Source organism: Mytilus californianus, unplaced genomic scaffold (genome assembly GCF_021869535.1).
Source record: "Mytilus californianus isolate M0D057914Y unplaced genomic scaffold, xbMytCali1.0.p SCAF_5, whole genome shotgun sequence".
NCBI classification, from domain to species: domain Eukaryota; kingdom Metazoa; phylum Mollusca; class Bivalvia; order Mytilida; family Mytilidae; genus Mytilus; species Mytilus californianus.
Genome location: NW_026262701.1, coordinates 32,249,022 through 32,266,319, shown reverse-complemented (window position 1 = coordinate 32,266,319; position 17,298 = coordinate 32,249,022). Strand labels below are relative to the sequence as shown.

The following is a 17,298-nucleotide window of genomic DNA, read 5'->3' as shown; positions in this document are numbered from 1 at the left end:
CTAAAGGCTTTATTTATCAACAAACTATATACCACTTACTTGGTTCAGGAAAAAATGGGATTGTAATTTCAAAGCTCAGCCCAGACACACGTTAGATTACTCGGTGGTATTAGCAACTTTAACTTCTTCTGTCTTACTTTTTTTACATATGTTTTTTGAAAAACAAGGCAGTGGCTATATATATGCTACTTTGTCGGCTCTGATTAAAATATCTGAATTATAACTGGCAAAATAGCATATTTCTATAGCAATGGATATTTTGCCGGCGCCGGCAATATAGTGAATTTGCTATTTAGCCGGTTCTTTGTAAAGAGTGAATTTTGATATTTACTTTTGAAAAGGTTCTACAAAAATGTAGACATAAAACATAAAATAATCAAATTATTACTCATATGAATGAAAAAGATAACAGTAACTAGAGTTGTTGCAAGGGTTCTTACCGTGCAGAGAGCGTGGCACTCTTCTTTACACGAGGCATCGGATTCAACGTCCCCATTCTGACCGGACATGTCAGCATGCGTACTTGTACACCCCGCACAACCAAACGGACGCCCAATTTCGAAAAGGGTTTAAAGCCGGTCGGAAGAAGACCAAAGTTACCATACTTCTATTCCTTAGTCATCTTTGGCGGGCGCTCACATTAAATCTTTGTTAACGCCAAAAACTGAAAATATGTAAATTTCATCCATTTTTGTCCCATTTAGCAATAAAAAGTCTAATTTAATCCAAAAACAGTTAGACACGTGTTTCTCTTACCTTTATAAGAAACCTTTTAACAAATAGTTCAGGGGTCGTATGTGGCATTTACATAGCAAAAATTTTGCTTTTAACTCATATTATTATAACTTTATTCCAGTGGCAGTCTGAATATCCCATCATCCCGGTAGATTCATTTTGCAAAACCAACGTCTTGAATTTATTGTTAAATGTTTCTCGTCATTAATGAGCATGACATATTTGCCACTAAATGTTTACAACACTCAATTGATATTTGATATTTACCCCACATCTCCCTTTATTCTGGTTGTTTAATATTTTTTGTCAGTTAAATGAAAAAAGCGAGATTCGGGGTATAAGTCAATGAGAAATCAACCCAAAGACACAAAAAGTTAAAAGTCATATCATTTTTGAAAAAAAAATGAATAATATGAGGCGTTGGTTTAAACGTAAATGAAACAGCAACCAAACGACACAAATAAATGAAAGACACATAATCATCTAAAGACTTGAATAAAAGGATGACGATTTGTGTTAGTTAATATGCAATTGAGACAGCAACCACACGACACAAATAAGTGAAAGATATAAAAGTAAACAAACGACGGACGATGTCTGATGGTTAATTACATCGCTGGCACTAAATTGAAATAACAAAAAAAATGAAAAAGAAAAAAAGATACTTTCATAAATCCGAATTTATTATTAAGAGCTTCTACCCTCCCCAAAACCGCATTTTTTTTTAAATGACCTTATTGTGTTTCTATTTTCAATCTAATTGAATTCGGTCATTCCAGTGCTTAAAAGGCAAATGTCATGAATGGATACCCCATATCCTTTATTTTTCTATTAAAGTATACAAATCTATTTGAGGATTTTTTTCACCATAATAATCTACTCTGAAACAAAAATCGTCTTTTGTTGTACAATAGAAAAAACGTCAAAACAACTCCAATCTTCTACTTAATGACTGCTATAGAGTTTATTTTCCGATCATAATGTCTTACTAATATCCTTGATTTGAAATGCGATGACTTATTAGTTCTGAAATGAAGTCCACTTCACCAGTTGTTCAAACGGATCATGAGAATAACAAAAGTTTCCAATAAATTCTATGTTTGACAATCAATAACAGAAATATTTCGAGGACACTTGACAGTCTCCTATATTGCGTGTTACATTTTTTGTACATTTTGATAATGTTATTGGTTTCTATATTAAGTTGATTCGAAAGGGTAGAATATTCGGTGAAAGAGACAATTAAATTGTGGTATAACATTATTATCACGCCTACCTACGTTAGATACCTTGTCAGTTCTTGTTTTTTTATATCTGATATAGATATAAGAAGATGTGGTATGAGTGCCAATGAGACAACTCTCCATCCAAGTCAAAATTTATAAAAGTAAACCATTATAGGTCAAAGTACGGTCTTCAACACGGAGCCTTGGCTCACACCGAACAGCAAGCTATAAAGGGCCCCAAAAATTACTAGTGTAAAACCATTCAAACGGGAAACCAACGGTCTAATCTATAAAAAACGAGAAACGAGAAACACTTATCAACCACATGCTTGTTTCTTTATAAGTCAATATTAACTTTTTTAGTTTGGGTCAATTTAGAGCTTGACATAGTATATATATACAGCTGTCGGCTGCTGAAGACTGTATGTTGTCTTCTTAAAAGAAATGATATGGTGTTTTATATCATGACACAAATCTCTACGAACACTTCCGAAACAAAGGACATAGCTTTTCATTGCTTTTACTTCATTTCAAAATCACCGCGAGCCAACCATGAAAAAAACTCTATCACCTCATTGTAAGTTCAAGACGAATGTTTTTTGGTTGTAATTTTCATTTGGTTGCTTTTTCATTGACATATGCCCCACATCTTCACTTATTCATTATAATTTGTCTCTTAGTACATATGCACTCAATCGCTCCTGGTAATTTTTACATATGGATGATATGATAATTTAATCCCTATATTATATTGAGTTTGTCGCATTTTGTGGGATTGCTGTCTAAGTGACGTCACTGTCATTCTCTTTACAATCATTAATACAAGGACATTGTTCTAAATTTCGGCATTGTTTACCGCTTATTTTGAAAGATATGTACGTAAACACGACCTCATTTGTAAACAACGATAGAAACTATGGTCTACAATATGTTTTTGTGACTACATAAAATTCGATTAAATTTCTTTTTATGAAATTGAAGGTTAATTTCAAATAGGTATATAGAATTTCGTTTAACAAACATTACGATATGTATTTACACTCAATGTCACGATAGAAAAAATATATTTCAAAATGCAAATTGATGCAAAATATATAAAATATATGGACCAAAATAATATTTCCTTTGTGCATTGGCTTTCAGGAGGTGAATGGTATATAATTAATCATGAACTGATGAGAATAAAATACCAACTTTTATTTGACTTTCACATGAAATACAATACTTCAATATTACATGGAAAATATACAGCTTACTCATGAGGTGTTACGCAAAGTACTGCACACCCAAATTGCCGTTTGACATTTAAAATCATGTATTACAATTTTTTTTAACATATTTGAATTTCTACAGTGAACAATAGATGCATGCGCATACATGTAACTTGTTGACATTTATTGTGATATATTAACCTAAAAGAATTATGCATTTATTTAATAATTATAGTTTAACATGTAAAATGAATCGTGAATATCAAGCACATCATTTATTCAACAATGATTTAACACGTAAAAGGAATCGTGAATATCCAGCACAGCATTTATTTAATGATTATTTAACATTTGAAATGAATCGTGAATATCCAGCACTTGTCTTCCCTCTGGTTGTCAATGCATTTCTACTATAAAAAATATCATTATTCTGCGCCATCAGAAATTAGAGTCTACAGAGGACACACTTATTTAACTTTCCTTAATTTTTACCAGGATTCTAGAAAATGTAACTTATTTGCTGTTAAAGTTATGATATATTTTAGAAGGTGATCATGATAAATCATTGCTTAGAAACGAGACCAATGTGACCATGTGTGATCTGTACTTCTTTATGTAAACATTGGTCCAAAACTTTAGTAAGTGAATATAACAAACAAGGAAGTAAGGGGTCTAGCGAAAGAGATAGGCAACGTGTAAATTAAGTTTATCGACAAAAAGAGTTCCTACGAACATACTGTATTTCTTTTATTCTATTTAGAGGACAAATGTAATGCAAAAGTATGCACTATATGGATAATGTGAACAGGCGTGCATCCAAAAAAAGATAGTGACTTGCCAATTATTCCTAAATTTATTTCATATTATATTTTAAGGTTTTACATTTTCATGTATTGATGTCTCAAAACAGCAACAGATTTTGACAAATTAGGATTATTTTTTCAAAAATGTATATGAAGGGCATCCTTATCCAAAATTAAATTATATGTGCGAAGTTAAACGATTTATTGTCCTTCCTTCGAATAAGAATTTATTTAATTAATTTGTAGTAAGACGTCTTACGCTTTAATTTTTATAAGATTTAACGTTAGGATATCGCTTGGATGGTAATGATGAACAATGCTTATGTATACATCTGTGTAAATTGCAGCTTTGTTAATCATTGTTATCAAATTAAAATATGTACCATTGTTATTAATTTGTGTGCGAATATCATATAGACACCTAAATATTGGAATACCAGTAAGTTTTAAAATTTTAGATTTTTACCCTATGAGTGAAACTAATACAGGGAAGATTGGTCCTACCTCTTCTTTGTAGGATATTGTGCCAGGTGTTTAAACACGAAAATGAGGGTGTTGGCCAGGGCTTTGTTCTTGGAATTTTAAGTGATTTGAAAACATGGCCAAAAAAGAACGGGCGTTTCAAAGACCCCTCATGGATGTGTAAAATAAGTAATAAACAGGGATAAGGTCCTCCTTTTGAATGATCTGGTATGAATCAAGTATTTGCACAAATATTTCACCCCTCCCCACACAATAAAGAAAAAAAGAAAACAGTTTGTTTTTGAAACCGGGTTTGTGCGCATGAAATTGGTTTCATACGTTTTTTTCATAATATGCATGTAAGCATTTTTTCAAAAGTTTTGAAGTGTACAGAGATATTGACATTATTGCTTAGTACAAAATAAATCCTCATGACGTAGTACGTTTAAATATTATAATCCGACCACCTGTGTAGTTATTGTCCAAAAAACCATAATAGCCTGGGTTGGCAAAGGATAAGCAATAACAACCTTGATCTTTATTTTGATCAGCTTATTAAAAAACTACTTGTATTTAGTATTTTTAGAAGTTAAATCTATTCTTTAGTAAACTTATTTATGATTGCTTTAAAAAATAAGTTTAAAGAATCTTTGAAATTTTAAGACTTTCAAACGGTAATTGTCAAGACAATATCGAACTACGAAAGATACCGATGTTCGTGCATATGACACTTGTTTTTGTAATAAACTCATCAGTGTCATACCGAATTCTGTACACATGGCACCCGTGTTTGTTATTAACTCATCATTGTCATACCGATATCCAGGCACAGGACACACGTTTCTATAAAATCATCAGTGTGATATCGATTTCCGTGCACATGACATGTTTCTAAAATAAACTCATTCTGTGTCATATCGATTTTCGTGCACAAGACACGTGTTTCTGTAATAAACTCCCCAGTGTCATACCGGTTTTTGTGCACATTGCACTTTTTTCTGTAATAAACTCATCAGTGTCATACCGATTTTCGTTCACATAACACGTGTTCTTATAATAAACTCTTCAGTGTGATACCGATTTTCCGTGCACATGATACTTGTTTCTGTAATAAACTCATCAGTTGATCACCGATTTTCGTGCACCAGACAAGTGTTTCTGTTACAAACTTATCAGTGTTATGCTTATTTTCATGCACATGACACTTGTTTTTGTAATAAATTCATCAGTGTCATACCGATTTCCATGAACTTGACACTTGTTTCTGTAATAAACTCATCAGTGTTACACCGATTTCCGTTCACATAACACGTGTTCTTATAATAAACTCTTCAGTGTGATACCGATTTTCGTTCACACGAAACGTGTTTCTGTGCACATAAATCAATGTGATACCAATTTTTGTGCACACATGACACTTATTTTTGAAATAAACTCATCAGTGTGATACCAATTTCAGTGCACAAGACACGTGTTTCTGTAATAATCTCATCAGTGTGATACCAATTTCCGTGCACATGACACTTGTTTCTGTAATAAACTCATCAGTGAGATACTGATTTTCGTGCACCAGACACGTGTTTCTGTTACGAACTTATCAGTGTTATCCCGATTTCTGTGCACATGACACTTGTTTTTATAACAAACTCATTAGCGTCATACCGACTTCCATGCACATGACATTTATTAGTATCATATATCATACCGATTTCTGTGAACAAGATATATCTCTATAATAAAATCATCAGAATGATACCAATTTCCGTGGACATGACACTTGTTTCTGTAATAAACTAAATAAATCAATGCGATACCAATTTCCGTGCACATGACACTTATTTTTGAAATAAACTCACAAGTATAAAAAAAAAAATTCAATGCACAAGACACGTGTTTGTGTAATAAATTCATCAGTGTCCAACATATTTCAGTGCACATGACACTTGTTTCTGAAATAAACTAATCATTGTGATAACAAATTTCCGTGCTCACGACACTTATTTTTGTAATTTTAGAAAGTCAATATGTATTACGTTTGTGGAGAAAAAAAGTACACAAACCCGTCTAGGGTCTCTTTGCCTCAGAAGTTCAAACCTTAGTTTTATTACAGTTTGATATTTCAACAGAGCCGTAACCAAATAGTGTTTTAATGTTCAATTTTTATTGCAAGGTAAAGAGTTTTCTACCATTCAGCATTTGTTTAAATGAAATATCCTGACGTTTTTCTTCTGTTTTTTTTTTGTGGTGCGGGGGGGGGGGGGGGACTTAAGGGTATTTATTTAAGCTAATTGATTCTTGTTAATGTTTGCCTCAAGGACCACGGAAAAGACATCACTTGTTGAATACGAAGGTATTAACACTGAAACAAACAGATACGAGCATGAATTAGTATAAAACAATCATGGATTCGCATGAAAAATCAATAGAGAATGAAACAGCGTAAGCATCTCTTTCTATACGCGAAAGTTCAAAGCGCGTCTGATGCATTAAACATGTATCTCTCAATCTTTATAATAGAATGCTCATTATATCATAAGTTTCAACGGTATATTGTTTATTACGGAGCTCTGTTGGTCTCACACAGATTATAAAGTGTCTTTTAAAGTCCTGCGCTGAAGATGTGTAAAGTCTAGCGCTGGAGATGTAAAGTCTAGCGCTAGAGATGTAAAGTCTAGCGCTAGAGATGTAAAGTCTAGCGCTGGAGATGTAAAGTCCAGCGCTGAAGATGTAAAGTCTAGCACTGGAGATCTAAAGTCTAGCGCTGGAGATGTAAAGTCAAGCGCTGAAGATGTAAAGTCTAGCGCTGGGGATGTAAAGTCTAGCGCTGGAGATGTGTAAAATCTAGCGCTGGAGATATGCAAAGTCTAGCGCTGGAGATGTAAAGTCAAGCGCTGGAGATGTAAAATCAAGCGCTGGAGATGTAAAGTCTAGCGCTGAAGATGTAAAATCAAGCGCTGGAGATGTAAAGTCAAGCGCTGAAGATGTAAAGTCAGGCGCTGAAGATGTAAAGTCTAGCGCTGGAGATGTAAAGTCAAGCGCTGGAAATGTAAAGTCCAGCGCTGGAGATGTAAAGTCAAGCGCTGAAGATGTAAAGTCAAGCGCTGGAGATGTAAAATCAAGCGCTGGAGATGTAAAGTCTAGTGCTGAAGATGTAAAATCAAGCGCTGGAGATGTAAAGTCAAGCGCTGAAGATGTAAAGTCAAGCGCTGAAGATGTAAAGTCTAGCGCTGGAGATGTAAAGTCAAGCGCTGGAAATGTAAAGTCCAGCACTGGAGATGTAAAGTCAAGCGCTGGAGATGTAAAGTCAAGCGCTGGAAATGTAAAGTCCAGCGCTGGAGATGTAAAGTCAAGCGCTGGAGATGTTAAGTCTAGCGCTGGAGATGTAAAATCAATCGAATTATACGAATTCCAAACAAAAAGAAATTAGAAAATTCAGCAAAGAGTCAGAAACTCACTAAAATAAGTAAGAAAATACCAAAACGAGAATAGAAAAATTTATAGACGGAAGAAGAAATGAAGCACACTATGACCAGCAAACAACCATTAGATAGCTGATAGTGGGGGCATAAAGAACCCTCAGATAGCTGATAGTGAGCATAAAGAACCCTCAGATAGCTGATAGTGGGCATAAAGAACCCTCAGATAGCTGATAGTGGGCATAAAGAACCCTCAGATAGCTGATAGTGGGAATAACGAACCCCTTGATAGCTAAAAGTGAGCATAACGAACCCTCAGATAGCTGATAGTGGGCATAGCAAACCCCTAGATAGCTAATAGTGGGCATAACGGACCCTCAGATAGCTGTTTGTGGGCAAAGCGAACCCCTAGATAGCTAATATCGGGCATAAGGAACCCTTAGCTAGCTGAAAATGGGCATAAAGAACCCTTAGATAGCTGATAGTGGACATAACAAACCCATAGATAGCTGATAGTGGGCATAGCGAACCCCTAGATAGCTAATATTGGGCATAAGGAACCCTTAGCTAGCTGAAAATGGGCATAAAGAACCCTTAGATAGCTGATAGTGGACATAAAAAACCCATAGATAGCTGATAGTGGGCATAAGGAACCCCTAGATAGCTAATATTGGGCATAAGGAACCCTTAGCTAGCTGAAAATGGGCATAAAGAACCCTTAGATAGCTGAAAGTGGACATAAAAAACCCATAGATAGCTGATAGGGGGCATAACGAACCATTAGATAGCTGATAGTGAATAGAATAGAATAAAGGTTGGCGACGTTGGCGAACAGTATTGATTTCATAAAGGTTGGCGACGTTGGCGAACAGTAATGATTTCGTAAATGTTGGCGACGTTGGCGAATAGTAATGATTTCGTAAATGTTGGCGACGTTGGCGACGTTGGCGAACAGTAATGATTTTGTAAATGTTGGCGACGTTGGCGACGTTGGCGAACATTCACACAATCCTGTACCAGAATGCAGCTTTCTAAAGGTTCGTTATGCCAACTATCAGCTATCTAAGGGTTCGTTATGCCCACTATCAGCTATCTGAGGGTTCGCTTTGCCCACTATCAGCTATCTGAGGGTGTTTTGTTCTTTGCTGCGTAATGCCCACTATCAACTATCTAAGGGTTCTTTATGCCCACTATCAGCTATCTAATGGTTCGTTATGCCCACTATCAGCTATCTATGGGATTTTTATGTCCACTATCAGCTATCTAAGGGTTCTTTATGCCCATTTTAAGCTAGCTAAGGGTTCCTTATGCCCAATATTAGATATCTAGGGGTTCGCTATTCCCACTATCAGCTAGCTGAGGGTTCGTTATGTCCACTTTAAGCTATCTAGGGGTTCGTTATTCCCACTATCAGTTATCTGAGGGTTCTTTATGCCCACTATCAGCTATCTGAGGGTTCTTTATGCTCACTATCAGCTATCTGAGGGTTCTTTATGCCCCCACTATCAGCTATCTAATGGTTGTTTGCTGGTCATAGTGTGCTTCATTTCTTCTTCCGTCTTTAAATTTTTTTATTCTCGTTTTGGTATTTTCTTACTTATTTTAGTGAGTTTCTGACTCTTTGCTGAATTTTCTAATTTCTTTTTGTTTGGAATTCGTATAATTCGATTGATTTTACATCTCCAGCGCTAGACTTAACATCTCCAGCGCTTGACTTTACATCTCCAGCGCTGGACTTTACATTTCCAGCGCTTGACTTTACATCTCCAGCGCTTGACTTTACATCTCCAGCGCTGGACTTTACATTTCCAGCGCTTGACTTTACATCTCCAGCGCTAGACTTTACATCTCCAGCGCTTGACTTTACATCTCCAGCGCTGGGCTTTACATCTTCAGCGCTGGACTTTACATCTCCAGCGCTAGACTTTACATCTTCAGCGCTTGACTTTACATCTCCAGCGCTAGACTTTAGATCTCCAGCGCTGGACTTTACATCTCCAGCGCTAGACTTAACATCTTCAGCGCTGGACTTTACATCTCCAGCGCTAGACTTTACATCTCTAGCGCTAGACTTTACACATCTTCAGCGCAGGACTTTAAAAGACACTTTATAATCTGTGTGAGACCAACAGGGCTCCGTAGTTTATCACTAGCCCAGAAGTGCACATTTATAGGCAAACAAGTTTTAAAAAATCATTTTAGTTTAATATATATTTATTTTCTGAGTAACAACAAAATAGTACATTTCATCGGTCGACAACAAAACAGTACATATAAAAATCAACAATGCATTTCTAAACAAATGTAACAACAATACCATTTCGAGGATACCACAACACGCTATATGATATAACAACAGATTGTAATATTCTGGTTAACAACAAATTAGATATTCAAACATAGCACTTTAAGATAACTGACTAGAGGTGTAGAGGGAGAGAAGTATCTATTAGTAAATGAGTTCCGAACGTTCGTTAATTCTTTGATTGTGACGAATTGCAATGTGGTTATGCGGTTATAACCAATAACCGAAGTCAACAGATTAATATTTCAATGGGCCGCCTGATAACACTATTTTATTTTATTATTATCTTTGATTCGTAAAATGTATTATATCTATAGACAATATAATAATTGGAACATTTATATGTTTCACCCTAGATATTTCAAATTCTAACAAAAAAAAAAAAAATTAAAAAAGTTTCATATTACAGAAAATAAAATATCGGTTTAAGACTACATAACATATTCTCTTATCAGAAAAGTAAAGTGCAGTATTTTGTAAAATGTTTAACATGTAATATTATTAAAACATTATTCCCACAGATATATAAATAGTATAGTGAAATAACATAAATAAACAAAACATTATTTATGGACGGTCCTTTTATTCGCTTTCCTCGTATTTTCAATGGAGGTTTCTCTAGGGGGTTTACCATATAAAACATAAAATGATATGTATAGATACATCTCAAATCATCAAAAAAGTACTAGACTTAGTATTCGAAATATGCAGTAATTTTTTGTATATTTAAAGAAATAGCTTAACACAGACATGCTTAATAGTAAGTGTCTACATATTTCGTTTTCACAGGCCTGCTTTGTGTTATAAGATTTTTCCTTGAAACTATTTCCGGAATAATTTTAGTTTTTTCTCTCTCACTTTTTTATTGTTAACTTCAATTGAAAGCAACTGTAAAATCTGCTTTTCACAAGCACATATATTTTACGAAACTCATTAAATTCTGGATACATTTTAATCATAGAATTTAACAGTCTGACTATTTAGTTTCGTGATTGTATTCTGTTATATTATATTACTGATATATGAGATTATCGTATTTTAAACTATAATTGAAGTATTTATTCAGACCTCGACATTTCTGTCGACCACTTTCCCTTTTCTTGGGTTTAAAAAAATCTTCCAAGCTACTCTTAATTTTATATGACCTGGTATCTGATTAAATAAAAAAGCTCTTCATAGTAAGTGACAAAAATCTGTGGTGTCCTGCAGACCTGACTTTCATTTTAATTTCTTACCCGTGATGACAATATGTATACGAGTACACCATAAAAAATATCTGCAAAATCTAAGCTCACACTAATAGTTTGAAAATCGGTATCAAAAGTTACGTTTAAGCATGAATAATAGCAAGTTTTTTTCCTCCGATATCTTCATATTCCAAATGGCACAACTGGAAAATGCGACCAGCACATTGAAGAAATTCAAACTTTGATTTTGAAATTTTTGACGAATGATTTAACAAATTACAAAAAGTTTCCCATGCCATCTTTCGGTTGATTTTTATTGTAAATAAAAGCAGAGTTATGGCTTATACTATGTTGACAGGGTAACCGGAAGTATTCGCAGAAACAATTCTGTTCTTTTTGGCAGTGCACAGTTTCATCTTTATTTATATTTTGAATATAAAAGCGATGGAGTTCTGGATTCCAAACATTATTGCTGTACCCGAATTTTGGTTTGATTGATTCCTGTGGATGGATTTGGAAGCGCTCTAGAGTGCTCTTTTCTACATCTTCAGTATTAACTGAAATACGATCTGGCCGCGGCCAGTTATTGCATATTTCATTGCACTGATGCTCACGGAAGAAATCTTTAATGCCCTTTGACCCATGATCAGTTGCACCATACGTTCTTTCTTTTGAATGAATGATAGGTACTGTGAAGTCATACTGGTTCATTTTCCGAACACCTTTCAGGCTTGTAACAACTATTTCCCCATTACTGTCATACCAACTAAAATGTGTAAAAGCCTCACATAATGTCGTTTCAAACGAACGCATTTTGTCAGATTTGAAAACTTTAAAGTCGTTTTCGTAATAAGGTTCCAACGACACAACCTCTAGTTCTCTCATTTTCTTATGTGGTTTTCCAACAATAAAGGACACGCACATATAGTTCGACACTTCATCGATTTCTACCATTAATGGAATTGTGAAATGCATCTTAGCAGTTTTTCCTTGTGTTTCAAGTTCCTTTTGGAATCGCCTAGCGGTTTGGTTTGCATGATGAGATCTTTCTCGTTCTGCCAACCAATCTTCATATGTGCCACAACCATTTCGGAATGCCTTTACCATACATTTCTCTCCTTTTCTTGGACCTTCTCCGTTTAGAACTCCGAGGTATGTTAGTTTACGCTTTCCCACTTTATGTGGATATGGTTCGAAGCTACACCAATAAAGACTGGTTTTATCTGTATCTCTTGTAGTCAAGGTTTCAACACTGACCTGCTGTCCCATGGCCTACATAGACCTGAAAGTATAAAGTATTTTTTTTCAATTTTACCAAACAAGTAGTTTTGGAGATGATTATATATTATAGTTCATCTCTATTGAGATAAAACATCCATAATTGAGATAATAAAAACATTATAATTTTTTTAATTTTTCTATATTTAAAAGTTTTATTTTGCACAACTCATGTCGTATTGCAGAACAATTATGTCATCGTTACATTCGTAAAACACATATTTTCAATTTGGTTGAAAAAAATAATTTCTAAAAAACTGTTCTTATTGCTTATTTAAAAGTATTATTATAGTTCAGCATATTATTTTTTTCAAAAGTATATATAAAGCATACATAAATGGCTTTAATCATAGGAATTATATTTGGCTGGGATGAATAATTACCAATATAAAAAGAAAAGAAAAAAATGCTGATGATATTTATGATAGTGAACATTATTGAATTTTACCTTTTAGCGAACATAATGTCGGTCGATTACTGTTAAAATATTCCAACATCAAGTTCTTACCAAGGTTGGCAGATAATGCTCCTGACAACACTGTTGAGTTTGTAAGAATAATGTGAAGTAAAAAGGTATTCTCATTCCCATTTTAATTTTAAATGTTTGGCATTTTCTCAACATACCTTTAATTCAATCGTTTTTAAATTACCGTTAAAGAAAAATTGAACAGTTTTAATTACACACCTTTAAGTCAAAGTAGTATAATTCCACTTGTATAATACCTTTTCATGTAAAAGTGATTTGCTGCTAACAAGCATTACACAAGTATTAATGTCCTGTTATGGGAACACAATACTCTTTATGCCAGTAATTTCAATTTGGAGACCGTGAAAAAAACCAATTTACGTCACTTGAATCACCACAGCCGTATTTTTATGCATTTTAAGATCTAGTTTACAACCTTTGTTCGTTTAACTTTTTGTTTCATTAACAAGAGGGTTCATAATTTCTGCCTGTTAAATGTTTTTCAGATTAAAATAATAGGACCGGATAATTTATGCTTTAAGACAAACACATGACCATTAAACTTTCATGGTAGCATTAAATATTGACATATTGAAGCGAGGATTTAGTGGGCGATGCACCACTTTTTTTTTATTTTGACAACAGCTAACTTGTTATAACTGCAACCTGGAATCGTTCCTTTTATTTGAACCTTGAGATGTTTCAAACTTTACAATGCATTAAAAATTTCATACACTATAAATAGATGTTATTTGAATAACTTTATTTTTAAATTCACGCGTATTTCACTTGAAAAACAATCATGTGATTTTCACGTGAAACTCACATGAACTGATTTCACGTGAGTTTCACGTATAACGTCACAGTACCCAAATTGCACCCATGTAGCAAAAAAAGCAGCGGAAATCTTACACGTTTTTTTTCAGAGACTAAACAATTTGTATTTTTATGATTTGACATTATGCACGTCTTTCAACATAGCTAATTATATGTAGAGATACACAAAACTTTCACAGTATATATCAACAGATGAGTATTCACAGGAAAAAGAAAAATCTATGGAAACGTCGCCATGCGACGTCCACAAAGAGTCATCTTTTAAAAATGAGCAAATAAAATATGTTACAAGCATCCACTTCTTAAATCAAAGTACTGAAGTACTGAACATCGAATGATCCATTTGTATATCATTCTATTCTACTATTCTAATAATAGTGCAGTGCAAGTGCATGGTGGACACTCTTCTGTAAAATTTCGATTTTTCTAAAAGATTGGGTATGAGTAGGCATTCATATTTCCCCGCAAAAACAATTACAGAGTTACCGGTCCTTAATTGCCGGGATTGTCGCAAAATGTTCTTGAGATATTCTTCCGCATGCTTTAACACAATTTTTCGGTACGTGTGCATTTTTACTTATATATATATATATATATATATATATATATATATATATATATATATATATACCGTTTCGATCCCTAACATCACTGAAGAGACATTAATTGTCGAAATCCGGATATGGTGTACAAATTTTTGCACCTCATGTTTGTGGTATACCATCTTTTCCACAAGTTTATTGGTTTCTGTTTGGTATTGAATTAATATTAAGATCCATTTTGTTAGATCTGGTGATCAATTTATTTGGCAATCGCCAATGGCAGTCAGCAGGGTTTAAGAACATCAGTTGTTCGACCTGTTAGTCAAATGCGTTTTGTTAAAATAGACTTTTTCACTTTTTTTGGTCTTTTGGAAATTGTTGTTTGTGCTGTATTTAGACCCCTCTACCACGAAATTTGTTTTACATGCACACGTATAAAAATTGCGGTTTTTATCCAACGCAATCATAGGTTTAAACGTTGTTTTCAATTTAGACTTTTATATATATAACATTGTGCAAACTGAACGACACTGTACTTATAAAGAAATCTTAGAGGAACGTTATTACTGTGACGTCATAAAATAGTGCACGATATCCGTCATTCCTGATTTGCAAGGAGCATCAATATGGCTAGAATAGTTGTGTGGTTATTACATATTCCCAAATTACATGCTTTTAAAGTGATAAAGAAAACAATTATATTTTGCAAACAAGCCAGTATACAACATTGAGAAATAACTGTCTTTATCAGTAACAAAAATAATAGTTAAAATAAAAGAGAGAGGATACCAAAGGGACATTCAAAACTCAAAAGTCGAAGAGAAACTGACGATGCCATGGTAATAAAAGAAAAAACGGCGAAAAGACAAATACGTCCGTTGGACACTACATAGAAAACTAATGACTGAGTAACACAAACCCCACCAAAGCATGGGGCGATCTCGTGTGCTTCGGAAAGGTAACTGGTGATCAGAATAAACAATATAAAAAGAACTGGTCAAACGTAGAGCCACCAATTAAAAAGACAAAGCAGCAAAACTTAAAAAAAAAAACAAAAAAAAAAAAAACAGAACTATAAAAACTTGAGGACAAAAATAAGTGACCCTATATCACGACCGAAAAGTTCTTTGTCAAATTATTTGATCAGATATTAAAAATGTCTAACTATGTTATACAATATTAGGTTGTAGCGTCTTCTGGTTTAGAAGTACTTATCAAGTCTTAGTTCATGTATTAAATGCCCTCGGGTGATGTGATAGCATTGCGAATTCGTTGACCGATACGACGCAAGAGACGTGCGTTTGTTGTCTTAGTTCTTTAAAACTACCAGAATAGTCGTCTGGTCTGTAAATTTACCGATTTTTTTCACATTTCCCTATCTTGACGTTTTGGTCGCGTATAGATTTGCATCACAAGTGATGCATACATAGCAAGAGACGCATACACTGTCGACGCATCCGGTCTCACTTCGTTTGGAGTTCATGAGATTCCCTAGGTTATTTTTTATCTTGATTTGTATATCAAAAATGAACACTGCCTCTTATGTAAAAAAAAAAGATTACAAAAGATAAACTGTAATCTTGATCGTAATAATCTGTATGTAATAATGTGGTCAAATAGTAATTATCCTAAAAAAATCAAAAATTTGATATCGTATCGTCCAGGGCCCTGAAATTCAGAATATTTTAATGTGAAATGACACACTAAAACATCACACATAGGCAATAACTTTTAAATATATACTACGAATCATAGTGTTATTATTTATTTGGATTGACAAATACATTGCCCCTATCTTTGGATAAAACATGCACCGTCATCCGAGGAGGTGATACCAAATATATTGCCCCCATCTGAGGAGGTGATACCAAATATATTGCCATCACTAATTTGTTCACTTCTACTTCCCATAAACATTTGTGTTCACAGCTGATTTGAATTCTCACAATACTGCAACTGATTTTATATAAATAAAACATTACACTGTTAATGGATAATCTTCATTATTCACATCTTAACTTGATATCAAGATTTCAGTTTTATTTTTGTTTTCAATTCTGAGAGCATCACATAAAATCAGACTTGATCAAGACTTTTATAGCAAGTAGCTGCTCCGTCCTCATGTGATCTGGGCATTTTTATGCCCCACCTAGGGGCATTATGTTTTTCGGTATGCGGTGTGTCCGTTCGTCCGTCCGTCCGCTTCAGGTTAAAGTTTTTGGTCAAGGTAGTTTTTGATGAAGTTGAAGTCCAATCAACTTGAAACTTAGTACACATGTTCCTTATGATATGATCTTTCTAATTTTAATGCCAATTGAGAGTTTTGACCCCAATTTCGCGGTCCACTGAACATAGAAAATGATAGTGCGAGTGGGGCATCCGTGTACTATGGACACATTCTTGTTCATTTTCTGTTCTACAACCTTTGTCAAGCCGAAATATTTTAGAAAGTAGTCGCTCCGATCTGGACATTTTTATTCTCTATTCTAAAACCTTTATTAAGTAGAAATGTTTGGCCGTTATTTCATGCATGTATTTAGATTGATATTGTTTTATGGTTATTTTGTTTTACCTCTTGTCTTTATCAATAACATACCAGAAATAGCGTCATTCTTGGGCTAATAAGTTAAGCCATATAAAAATAAATTGTTCATTGATGTAAATTATCCGTTTTTATTTTAGTTTTGTTTTTTTCAAAAGAAGATAAAATTATGAATGACTATAAATGAGCTGTAAAGTTTTCAAGCTTCATCATCCTTCCGTCACGGAAAGATAAGGAAAACGAAACGAAATATCAATAATATCGATGCTAATTCATGACATATTTTTC

At 34.0% G+C, this 17,298-nt stretch overlaps 1 protein-coding gene across 3 annotated transcripts in view; it reads right to left on the bottom strand.

The window, feature by feature from the left end:
• Window positions 1-10,049: 10,049 nt before the first annotated feature.
• The window catches only part of LOC127700348 (alpha-protein kinase vwkA-like), a 56,661-nt gene continuing 49,412 nt past the window's right edge, over window positions 10,050-17,298 (bottom strand). For 2 of the 3 annotated variants that reach the window (XM_052203776.1, XM_052203774.1), the window contains exon 2: window positions 10,050-12,627. In XM_052203776.1, coding sequence (XP_052059736.1) covers window positions 11,622-12,614 — 993 coding nt within the window. In that variant the 5' untranslated portion in view covers window positions 12,615-12,627 and the 3' untranslated portion in view covers window positions 10,050-11,621. Of the gene's footprint in view, window positions 12,628-13,071; window positions 13,197-17,298 lie in introns of those variants that run through there. The other variant, XM_052203773.1, reaches the window with a different exon arrangement.